At 39.4% G+C, this 13,076-nt stretch overlaps 1 protein-coding gene across 9 annotated transcripts in view; it reads right to left on the bottom strand.

Moving 5' to 3' along the window:
• The window catches only part of ctnnd2b (catenin (cadherin-associated protein), delta 2b), a 236,028-nt gene that overhangs the window by 114,547 nt on the left and 108,405 nt on the right, over positions 1 to 13,076 (bottom strand). For all 9 annotated transcript variants that reach the window (XM_047367747.1, XM_047367741.1, XM_047367743.1 and 6 more), the window contains 2 exons: positions 10,796 to 10,830; positions 5,380 to 5,496 (listed from right to left, as the gene is read on the bottom strand). In XM_047367747.1, coding sequence (XP_047223703.1) covers positions 5,380 to 5,496; positions 10,796 to 10,830 — 152 coding nt within the window. The remainder of the gene's footprint in view (positions 1 to 5,379; positions 5,497 to 10,795; positions 10,831 to 13,076) is intronic.

Below are 13,076 nucleotides of genomic sequence, written 5' to 3'. Positions count from 1 at the left end.
GCGACCGCCGTTCTCAATCGACACATTTTAATATTTCATCCGTTTTCTATTTTAGATGGATATTCTAGATGGCCATCTGAGGATGTGCTGAGTCGGGAGCGCACGCATGCAGAGTCCCCAAATAGGTAAATGCAAAGGAGACACGGACTCACAGATTAACATGCACACTGGCGAACATCACCAGCAAAAATCTCAGGGTGAAGACGCTCTCTGTAGTCGGCTGCTGTGGCCACTAATCTGGTCAGCAGCATGAGGCAAGGCATAAACTCTGGTAATGTCTCTGTTCTATGTGCGCTGCAGGTCTGTGTATGGATGTTCTCGTTAACAAGCACATGGGAGTGATCTGGGAATGCAATTTGTGTTTATTAGTTTATATTTGAGAATCAAAAGGAAGCATTTAACTACCTTTTGCCATTTTATAATGAAACAGATACAAGTTGTCTTAGTGCATTGTTTTAGATTCTAAAGTAACTTCTATTAAAACAGGATTCAGTTTGGTAACTTCTCTCATCTGTTGCTTGCAGAAAGGTTTTCAAATCGTTGGTAAGAATTGTCTTTATCTGACTAAATTCTTCAGAAAGAAAATCCAGAAAATATTCCTTGACATTTTGTACACGTTTGACAGGATGGTCAACTACTACAGAGGTAAAGCACGTCTGCCCGGAATTCAGTGGTTCAGGTTACAGTTTTTTTTAAACATCTTATTCCGTTTATCAGGATTTAACTCAACTTCTCTTAGTGATGTCTTTTAGATATAAAAACTTTGTTAACTTTGATAATATTTGCCTTTACCTCAGACCAATTTAGAGTAAAGTTTTATAAAATCTGAGAGGAAGTTAATAAAATCTCCCTTTTAAGATTTTCAAAAAAGAAAAAAAAAAAAGCTAAAAAAAATATCACTTTGATTTAGTGTAAAATCTAGCATTCATATTTGGTTCCAAAAGCTAGCATGCTAGCTGTGTGGTGTATTTATTTTAAGTACATTGAGTTAAATAAAAGTAATCTGTTTAATGTTCATTGTTTTTGGAGGTAAAGCCCTGAGAGGTGTCATGTCTAAATTGCTCACAAAAAATCATAATGGATAAACTAGGAAAGATGAAGCTCTATACTGAAAAGCAGAGCTGCACCAGGAAATCACAGCTGATTCTTTTAGCTTGACTGACCCTGACTGGTGCCCGGCTAGCAAGAAAAAAAAAAAAAAAACTGATCTTTTTCCAAACATTGAATGCACCGCACCATACCTTAAAGCTTGCCCTGACAACACAAGAAGACATAAAGTCACTTATTTTCAATATCACTGAGGTGTTTGAAAATTAAGTCTTCTTCTTGTGAAAACAAAAACTGCAAGATGCAGTTTAAAATTAAATTAGAGATGTATAGACTTTCCTTGTAAATAAAATGTTTTACCAACTAGCATTATTATTTAAACTTCAGTGCATTGTTTTATAACTGGGATCGAACTGGAATGTATGTATTTGAATTTATATGTCTATATTACTCCCCATCCGCTCTTCATCTTGCTGTCTATTTATGTCATTTTCTTCTGGGACAAGCCAGGTGGTTGGTCACAGAACTTGTATATGAATGTTCTAAAATCCAGCAAATTTTCTGGAATCAGTGTTCATGGTTGGTGCATGATGATGTATAATGGTTGCCACAGCATGCAGGACTCTGCACTCTTCTGGGTGATTGTTTATGCCTTTAGTGCAGGGGTATGTATTTCCCCCTGTCTGTGTGCACAGAGCTATAGTTTTTAGAGCTTGTGCAGTGTACAGTAGTGACATGTTTGTGTGTTTGCCTCTCCTCTCTGCTCTGTGAACAGCAGGCCAGCTGACATCTCAGCGAGGATGGATTAGCATATCAAGCTACTGCCACAACTCTGCGTGTCTTCTGACAGCTACCTCACCCCCATAGGGTCGAGTGTAGCAAAGACATGGGTATCATCTCCGGGACCGAATGTAGGAAGATCACAGTGGAGCAGGAAGGCACAGGGAGTGGCCAAGAATCTCAGTGAGAGCATCTATTCATAGCATTGTAGAACAGTGGATTTAAAGCAGCCCCTGTTTTTATAGTCTGCCACAGCTTTTATCACAGCAATCTATCTAGTTAGATTAGCAATCTAATATAATACTGCAATGTATGTGATAATAAGAGTGAAACTGGATGACAGCAAACACATAAAAATAAATGAATTTTTTTTAACTTTCTTCAAAATCAAAAGTTGACAGATTTCCTTAGTATTTGGTAGAATTGGCTTTTAAACTGTACGACTTAGGTCAACGTTTGAGTATCCTTCCACAGGTTTCTGACTATAGTTTCCTAATAACTGAGTCAGGTCTGTAGGCCACTTTGCTCACAGACTATTTTAGTTCTGCCAATAAATGGTTTATGGGACTGAGATCAGGGCTTTGTTATGGCCACTCCAAAACATTGACCTTGTTGTCAGTTGTTCCTAATTTGGTGCTAAGCTAAGGGGTCCATATAGAAGACACTTTTTTGCTGAGTTTTACCTTCCTGGTTGATGTTATCACATGTTGCTTCAATAATTCTATATTATGTTTTCCCCACATGATACCATCTATTGTATGAAATGCACCAGTTCCTACTGTAGCAAAACACCTACACAACATGATACTGTCACATGGGCTTCCAGGGCTAGAGGGCTGTATGTTTTATCATTAATCAAAACCAGACTATTAAAAGTCTGAGGCAAACTGAATTTATCCTCCATTGATAATGGTGTTAAATATGCATCCCAAGTGTATAAATACCAGTCAACGTTGATTTATTTATTTCTATTATTTTTGTGTGCATAAATTGTATATTTTGTTTTCTATATTTATTCTACTGTTCTGGGCACACACAAATCTGCTCTCCATCAGAGCAGTCTATATCCCTGGCTTCCCGCACAGAGGGGCAGTCCTCGACACGGGAACTGGAGCCTCCATCCCAACCTGATCTCTCAGACCTGGATCAGACTTGGCAGAGCCGAAGTGGATCTGTTTGCTAGCTGTGGTTCTCACTGAGTCCAAGGGAGGATATGCCTTTAAGAGTTTATGCCTTTGATCACAGTCCGTGGCTGAAGGTGATCGTTTGCACCATTCCTCTAGTTCCTCTGATCCCACAGCTCCAGAATCGGTTCAGGAGGAACAGCTGTTATTGATTCTCAAAGCCTTAAGCGCACTGGTACACCGTGATTCCCGGACATGCAGCAGCTGGTATCGGGCCGCCTGTGGCAGCTGCTGTGGAGGGAGGATCCACAAGGCGTGAGGGGCTATCATGAGTTACCCAGAAAAAGGTCAGTGTCTCTGGGACTGACTGCTGAACGGGAGTGCTTAAAGAGGTTTGGTGATAATTGGCTTCTTCTAACCTCCTCATAACTCTGAGGTGGAAGCAACATCTCAACTCCTGTATCCCATGTGCACTCTCTTGTGTCATGTGGCGGGCACAGCTGCAGAACGCCGCTCAAAGTGAGATGATATTTATTTTTCAGCCCTGGTTCGTGACCTTTATTGTTCTTTGTCACTACGGCTAAATTTAATCAAGCCTCCCTGTGGTCAGAGGTTGTTCCCCTCTGCTGTGGTGCTATAGGCATGCAGAGGTTGTTGCGCTGCGTCATTACGCATAATCTTACTGCTAATTTGTTTGTTTTTATTTCTATGATCCTCCTACGGAGTTGTTGACCTGCTCTGGTCATCATTAGACCGTAACAGTTTTCAACCTTTGTCGTCACCGTTCACACCAGCAGGTCTGTCATCTCAACCTCTGCCCTGAACAGAAATTATTTCACCTCTATTGTTCAGTTGAGTATTGTTCAGGCTGAGTTTGAAGTTGTTCTATACGAGTAGATGCTTTTTTTGTGGTCCGGATGGACCCAGTGAGGCATAGATTACACTTGGTTTTCTTTAAATCCACTTGTGATAGCCTTAGAGGGCAAAGCCTATACTAAATACAATGTTGGTTCCATACTGCAACAATGATCGTTATTGATGGCAAAGCACATCATTTTTTGTTTCATCAGACCAGAGGACATGTCTTCTGCTTTTAGTCTTTGTCTCAGAGGGTAATTAAAACTAACTTGGCCTTTTATTTTATTTTTATTTATTTTATTTTGGAGTGCTGACTTTTTTTTTTCTCTCTGAGTGGCGTTTCAGTCCACGTCAGAACACGACAAGTTTCCCGAGTATAATAGTCTCTTTCCAGCTTCTGCCAGCATCTTCTTATGGCACCTTGCTTTTATTCTGGGATTGATACACACGTTTCCCAATGAATGCATTCATCTGTAGAACACAGAACCCGTCCCCTTCCTAAAAGGTATGATGGCTGGACATTCCAGTGCTGCATATAATTGTTTGAACAGATGAACGCTGCAGCTTAGAAATCATACTTGAGGATGAGCCAGACTTAAGGAGGTCCATAATTATCTTCCTGATCTTTCTTGATTTCTTTTGATTTGTCCAAGCTGTTACACAGGGAAGCATATTGTTTGAGGTATGCCTTAAAGTAAATGACCAGATGTACATTTCTGTTTCAACAGTTATACAAGTCTTACAGAAAAAAAGCAACAGAATCCAAAATTGATATATTTCAATGCAGGATTTCACCAAAATAATAATAAAACAAAGAAAAACTGGATAGTTTCTCATAGTAAACTTCCAGGTCATGAATCTGAGCCCACGTATGACTGATTAATTCTGAGGGCTGAGAGCTTTATATAGCTTTATACATTCTAATGGATTAGGTTTCCGTTTTTGCAGTCTTTTAGCCTATTTCATGTTGTCAAATAGCTTCTATTTAATTGAATATGGGATTCTGGCAATAATCCAGCCTGAGTACTGGCCTAAAAAAGTTGCTCATCATAGTTCATTAATAATCTACCAAAGGGCAATTACTTTTTTACACAGAGCCAGGTTGGGATTGGCCTGGAAATGCCTTGGAATCCAACCAAAAAGAGCTTGAGAGTGTCTTTAAGTAAAAAGATGTTCGGGTTTTCCTCCTAGGCCTGTTTTTCCCAGTGACCCAATCTCAGATAAGAAGGGGATAATGCATAGATGGTTAAATGGAAGGTGCTAAACACTCAAGATTTATAGCTTAATTAACAGTTCTGTGATGCAGGAGTCGGCACTTTATACTTAAACTTGGTACTCTAATATGCAAGTTTTCTGTTTACATTTTATGTTGGGTATGCAGTAAATGCCAGAGTTGGCTGTTAAAAACAAAACATAACAGCATTGTTTTTTTTAAGTTTAGGAAGAAAATGTAATGTTAAGATTATTGTTTAATAAAAATAAAATCAATAGATTATTCAATAAAAACTTATTTGTTGGTAGAAGCCCTGAAATCAAGAAAAAAACAAAACACCAAAAACATTAATCTTACTGTCTCCCGTAGAAGCGTCCTGTGAGTCCAAGAGGCCTGATTCTTGTAGTGATCTAATGCACGAGTCCACGAGCTCCAGGCCAGTTGTCAGCTCCTCCTCTATGTCCTTCTGTCCATCTACATTTATATGAAAAAGTGAAAATACCATAAGTGATCTCTATTTATTCCATGTTAACACTTCCAATCTAAATGATCACAGAAGTATTTCTGTATCTAACCTAAAAATACTTGGATATTTTCAACTTAAATGTCAGTCCAAATGGCATCAAAACCCAGGTTATGTAAGAGGATCTCAGAGTTGTAGTAACAACTACATTTTAAGTTAGTAAATGTGGGCATGGGAATCACTAGCATAGAAACAGAAAATAAAGAAATGCAGTATAAATATGTTTTTTGACAGTAGCTCTGTAACATTTTTTCTACTTCCTTGCTTTGTACAAATATAGTCAAAAGAAGCTGCAGTCTCACTGAAACCCATGCATGTCAAAAACCGCTTGTGCAAACAACCTATTGGTAAGTCTTTATTATCACATGATTTTTTTTTTTTCTTTTATCCAGCAGGAGCTTAAACTGTATTCAGCTTAACGATGTTAGATTTAAAGTGACATCCTGGAAAACTCTAATTTGGACAAACACACAGAATAATTCTTTCTAATAAAATACATTTATGTTACAGCTGCAGTCCTAAATAATATTTATAGTTCACATTTCAGTCACAGTACATAATACCAGGCAACTGAATTAAACACACAAAATTAGTGACTAGCATTAGTAAATGTACTCATTACGTTTACGCTATGGCATATGCTAGGTAAAATCTGTGTGTGTATTTCTTGTTTTTGGTTCATTGGCAATAAGACTTCTAAAAATTGATTTTTAAAAACTATGATGAAAACATATGTTGGACATATTTTTGAGAATACATTCAAACATCTTTTAATTGTTAAATAGCTTTTCAAAGAGTTTAAAATTACTTTTAAAATGTATTTTTAGCTTTACCCACCACAAAATGTGAGGTGGTGCAACCGAATATAAAAAAAACACCCGACATAACTGTTGTTAAAATAGAATAAAAACGTTTTATGAAAAAGACATTTAAAAAGCAATGTCAAACTCTCATTGCTTGTTATCGCAGATGCTTGATGGTTATTCAAGGTTTTAACAACCAAATGTAATCATCATGTGATGATTTTTGTATTTACTCAGGGTATTTTTCTCTGGTGTTATTATTTGTTTGATTATCATCAACAGTTAAGTGTGACAAAAAAGCAAATGAAGAAATCTGTAAGGGGTAAATACTTTTTCACAGCACTGTCATAAGCCCCAGGTCAAGGGTAAAAGCTGATAATTCAGGAACAAATCTTTTGGGATGGAGGTCCACCTTGTGCTTAGATACCAGCCGTTTTTTTGTCAGACAGAGGCTGATAGCACACCCAGTGTCTTCCAGTTAGAGACGGCTGCCAAGGAAGATAAAAGCTTACAAATGAGTCTTAGCAGCAGCATTAATCTCTTACGGAGATGGAAAGAGAACGTTAATAGTAGCGGCCTTAGTCAGAGGATTTAGGAGGCCTATTTTATTGACTTCAAGTGATGCCCTTGCAGACTGATACCTCAGCTGCTATTTGTAAAAACACTTCCAGGACTGACTGCAAAGTTTTATTCAGTTTAGGCAACGCAGGTTTATTTGTAGATTACCTTTCACATACATGGTAGTTTAAAGGATAAAAGGGAACACAGATAAAGAAAGTTACCTTAAAAACAAAACATCGTCAGACAATAATAGTAAAATTTTAGCATTGTACAACTGCCTCCCCTTGTTTAGCTCTGGTCCATGGAACACTGAGTAAACAGGTCTGAGATGGCCTAAGTGGCTTAAACGGTTTTCATACTGTTAAACCAACCTGCACATTGGGGACTCATAACACATACCCAACAAGCAACAAGAACAAGACTATTTAGTTCCTTATAGACCAATTACTCAATTTTAAAATAAAATAAAAGTGGTTAAAAAAATGACCTTTTGTACATACAATAACAATAAACCTTGGTTCACTTCTCACCTGAGGAAGCTGCGCAGGGATAAGGAAGAGGCTCACAGCAGTGCGGACCGGACCCTGTATAATGTTGGACCACTTGTTTGCTGAATGTTGGACCATTTGCACGTTGTTGGACGCCACTATGCCTTTCCAACGGCATCGGCCATTTTGTACCGCAGGATAGTCTGTCCTACAAAACCCAGCGGCCCCTGCGGCTGATAAGACAGGGACGTCGCAGCCCTGAGGCCACCGTCAACTATATAACAGAGGATGAGACGACCCACCATTTGTTGTCAGCTGGAGACCGTGACACGGTTACCAACATCTGAAGCATCATCTGGAGAAGAGTCCCGAGTGGATTTCATTTATTCTCCTTCATTGGCCAACAAAAATTCATAAAAGAGGTTTCTGGAATAAGAAGGCCAGAAATTTCACTTTGCCGATCGAAGACGTGAGCTTAACACGTAACCAAAAACAAAAAACCCACGGAGCGATTCGTCAATCGCCACCTTGTTTTGGTTCTAGTCGACTGCTGATGGTCAAGTCATATTTCTCACTTTTTGCCAAGAAGGACAAAGGACGAAAATTGACCACTCTTCCTGAAGTTAACTGTGGACGCACATTAACTTCCAACCTTTTTCCTCTCTTCAACCCCGCTCAGAAGGAAGACAACGACAAGTAAAACCCATCTTCTATTTTTATTTATTTCTTAGAAAGTCTGGGCAGGGTACAGGAGGTTTTAGTGCGATTAGATTCGCCATTTAATCTAATGTGTTCTGAATTATATGTGCATGTGACCTTTCTATTGAAACTTTGATGTGCCGTGTTGGATGTCTGGAAGCCGCTGTGCTACCCAGCTTTGTGTGTGTTTTGCGGGGTTGTTGAACACCTGAGAGCAAGCGCAGGTGCGCTGTGAGACTGGACTGTTATAATAACCTCATGGTGAAATTCCCCATTTTCTTTGTCTTCAACCTTACTGCTTACTAGCTTGCCACCAAGTTTTATAACCCTTTGTCTGCTCACCTCGCCCAGCGTTGGGGGATGTTTTATGACTGAGTATAACTGAGTTACAGTTTGAGCTGCGCCCCAACCTCCACTCACCACCACATCCCTTTGTCATATTATCATTTTTGCCATAACTGCTGTTTTGCTTTATTTTGTTTAGTTAGATATTTTACCCCTTTTGTGTAGAACTTTGCATGTTTGAGTAGGTGAAGATTATTAAATCAGAAGAGCGGCTGTATCAGGCTGTGATTTAATAAATGTTCACATAGATAAACAGAAGGCGTTTTGTGTTTATTTTGTGCAAGAGTGATTTGTCAGTCAAGATAAGGTTGAAGTTCCACACGTTTCGGCAGAAACGGTCGATTAAACAGTGACATCTCTGGTAATAGTTATTAATTATTACTGAGTATTTAACGGTTGTAATTATCAAAGGCGTTGAGCCACAATTACAACACCAGAAGACATCTCTAGTCTCGATTCATAAATGATGATTTTGGTTAAGAAATTAATGTTGTCAAATTATGATTTTTAATTATAATTATTGATAAAGATTAATTAATCAAAATCATAATTCCAACAATAAGCAGGCCAGGAACAAACTACCCAAGGAGAACAATGCAGTAAAGAGAAGCTACGGCGGAGGTTAAAGAAAAGCTTCTCAAGGACTCTTCTTCTGTTTTTGTAATGCTTTGAAAAACCTGACTGCCTATAGTGCCTACGTCACTGGAGCTGTGTGATGTTCCTTCCTGTTTCAAACACTCCACCATTATCCCAGTACCGAAGAAACCCACTCACACATGATTAAATGACTACAGGCCTGTCGTCCTAACGTCTGTGGTCATGAAATCCTTTGAGCAACTGGTGGTGAAGCACCTGAAGGATATAACAGGCCACCTGCTGGATCCTCTGTAGTTTGCCTACCAGGCAAACAGGTTGGCAGATGATGCAGTACACTTCATGAAGTACACTTCATCCTGCAACAACAACATCCCCCCCCCACCACCACCATCCTCAACAACACTGTACTATAGACCGCTTCAGGTTCCTAGGAACCACCATTTCTCAAAATCTGAGATGGTCCTAACACATAGACACTGTTCGAAAGAAGGCCCAGCAGAGACTGTACTTCCTGAGGCAACTCAAGAAGTTCAACCTTCCACAGGAGCTGCTGGTCATCTTCTACACTGCCATCATTCAGTCTGTCCTGTCTTCATCTATCTCAGTGTGGTTTGGCTCATCCACAAAACAGGACAGGTCCAGACTGCAATAAACAATCAAGGCTGCAGAGAGAATAATCAGGGCTGACCTTCCCTCCATCCAGGACTTATACAGGTCTAGGGTCAGGAAAAGGGGAGCTAAAATCTCTGCAGACCCCACACACCCTGCAAATAAATTGGTTAGGATAAACTGCCTTTTCAGTGATCTTCGCCCAATATGTTGGGTTAGATATGAGCTTGTTGCTTTTTATTGGAGCATCCGAATTAGGCTTCCTTAAAGAAGGTTTGATCGCTTAAAATTTTAGGCGAGTGATTTAAGAATTAAGTCCAATGAGATGTGGCAATTTTGAGAAGTTTTATTGATAATGTCAGAGAATTATCTCTGCCTAACTCATTTTGAATACTGATTATAGGTGTACAGATTCTCTTCATAAATGTGATCACTTTTTTTCCCCAATCCAACAGAAGAAAAAAACAAAAGTAATAGTTTTTTGTTTTTTTTCCTATAATGTGTGAATGGTGATATGAAAAAAAGGTCTGATTGGAGTAAAGATGAGCTTATTTTAAACTGGGTCTTTCTCTGACTGAGTAGTCAAGCTAGAGCACAGCAGGCTGAACACTGAAAGCCTTCCCCACAAAACCTCTGGGAATGTTGTAATAGCTATCTCTTTGTTGGCAGAGGTCACCCACTGTGCACTCATCTAATCAATCTCCTCTCAACACCCTATAGATCTAGGCATGTCTGACAAAGACGCAGAAAGACTGACCCAAGTGTCAAGCATGGCTGGTGTTTTTTTGTTGTTGTTTTTTTTAACTAAAACACTGTCAGAACAGTGGGCAAGCCTGGTGAGGTGTTTTCATTTGACTTTTAAATCATCCGAAAGCTCATTGATTCTGGCTGCCATTTGTATGACAAACTTCCGATCTGAATAAGTGCTGGGAATTATTTGGAAACATAGCCTGAGCTCTACTTAGCTCTACGAGAGGTGAAATGCAAGGAAAAATGCGAAATTTACAAATATTTAAACAAAATTTTAAATCTGTATTTAGGCATTACATGTTAAACTCCAGGAGTTAAACAGAGAACATAAAAAAGTGGCACAACCAGCCACACAGAAATAATTAATGACATATACATATTACAACATTTTACATTACCTTGGTTGTTCCAGCGAAACTTCTCCTCTGCTGAGCTGCAAGACACAAACAATAAATACCAAACTGGGTTAGAAATATAGACCATGACTTTATGTAACATTGCACTGGATGTCAGTAGGAAATATATACTGACATTCTGCGAGATTTAGTTCAGGTCTATAACCTTATTCTTACTGAAGAAGTCTGGTGAGTTATTCTTTCTTTGTCCATTTTAAAACTTTGCCTCAGTTGTATAAGTTTTTCTTAGCTTCCAAATTAGAGATCCATAAAAAAATCAGTTGCTTGCCAGAATGATCAAATTCTCAGCTTGACTGTTGACTGGCTGGGAGGAAACTACAAATCTTTTTCCGATAGAAGAAAGCAGCAAATCTCACTAACGACAACACTGTTCAGTCTGGACGTTGGTACTGAGAGAACACTAAAACTTAGCTATTGTCGGTATTAATGACATATTAAAAAATGAAGTCAGAGAAAGTTCATAGATATAAGAAGCTATTTAAAAGGAAACTGTACTTTCTGCCACCAGGTGTCCTGTTTTGATTGGCTGTTAATCTCTATGAGCCAGCCCCTACCTGCTTACAAAAGCAGTTCTTTTCTCTGGCCCAGAATGAAAGAATCAGTTGTTTTAGAGCCAGAGCCATAGCTCGTGGTGGTGGCAACACAAAAAACTGGTGCTAAGCAAGACCTGCATCTCTTTAGCACTGGAACTAGTTTTATGGACAAGGGGCTTTAGGGAAATTGTGACAAAATCATTACCGTTTATCATAAAAAAAGTTTTTTTAAACAAAAAAAAACCATTACAAAAATTGTAACATAATGTTTTGCTAACCCCCACTCAACTCCCCTCGTGCCTCCCCTGTGACGAGGGTATACAACACCTCTGGAAGCAACAAATGTCATATTTGAAATATCGGTGGCCATAATTTCTCTTGTCAGTACTGCTGCCTGACTGAAAATGAAAGACATGAAAACCCCTCACCCTCTTAACCTTACAAGTTTAGCCATAACATGACATGCTTCATTGAATACCTGTAAACACCAATCAGATGCCATTTAATCATCTCCCTTATTGCCTCTGCTCTGTGTGTGTGTATGCAGAGTGTGACAGATTACAGAGAGTCGCCAAGCAGCACATGTTAATAGAGCCCTCTGCCAGCATAGCGCCCGCTCATTCATCAAGCATTGTTATAACCAAAAACATACCCCAACATGTGTACAAACATGCACACGCACAAGCTGTGAGGAGGACGCATAGTGCATTACAGAGAAGGCTGAACCCTAATGTCTTTCAGGACGGAGTGTGTTTGCAGCAGACAAACAGCCCTACTGGAGCAGGGAGACGTGGACTATTATCACCAGTCTGCTTTCTGTGAGGCAGCTGAGAAGGATTTTTGCTGGTGTCAAAATGTTGCCTCATTGCTTTTGAAATTGCCTGAGTGATGGTGAACGCCTGTTCTCTCCCCACGCCCCCCCCACCCCCCCACCCCCCAACTGCCAGTGGTGACCAAATTAAAACCAAATGCAACCTGAGTGCTCACATGGACACCTTGCTGCAGACTGTTAGGAAGGAGGCCAAATGTTGTTAGCATCAAGTAGTTACATGTAGAGAAGGCTGAAGGTGGGGAATAAAAACAGATTTAAATACTTTTGTATGGCGCTGCAAGAAAGTAGTGTTTTAAAATAAAAAACAAAAAATACACCCAAATTTGAACCTTAAAAGAGGGAGCATGTAGGACTTTTCACTGAAAAAGATCAGAAAACCTTTAGACGCTTGGGAATCAACCAGCAACCTTTGAATTTGGACAGTCTGCCTCACCATACACCTCCTTGTCCCACCTCCTCCCTGCAGAAACATGCAACCCTCACTCCTCTGCCACATGGGTAAACCTAATCAGTTCCCACTAATTGAAACAGTTCACTGACCTATTGCCCCCAGAAACAGAGAGTCAAAGAGTCAATTTTTTGTTGTTTTTTTTTCCACCTTTGAATCTTTTTGAAGCATCAATAGAGCCTGGCAGAGTAATTAGTGGAACAAGACAGAACTAATTGACAGTGTGATCAGCTCTCTTGCCGCAGGTCACTCCAAGCCATAGTACCTCATCAATGCTAATGAAATAATGCAGTATGGGGGCAGGTGTGAGAGTAACTTTGTTTGTTTGTGCAGTGGGGGGGAGATGGACTGAGCTATACGCCAGCAGAGGGACACACATATGTTAACAGTAATAAAAGAAAAAACAAGAAGAAAATTAACTTGGTTCGGTCCCCACTAAAAACATCAAAA

Source organism: Girardinichthys multiradiatus, chromosome 6 (genome assembly GCF_021462225.1).
Source record: "Girardinichthys multiradiatus isolate DD_20200921_A chromosome 6, DD_fGirMul_XY1, whole genome shotgun sequence".
NCBI lineage: Eukaryota > Metazoa > Chordata > Actinopteri > Cyprinodontiformes > Goodeidae > Girardinichthys > Girardinichthys multiradiatus.
This window is presented reverse-complemented; position numbering and strand designations above follow the sequence as displayed.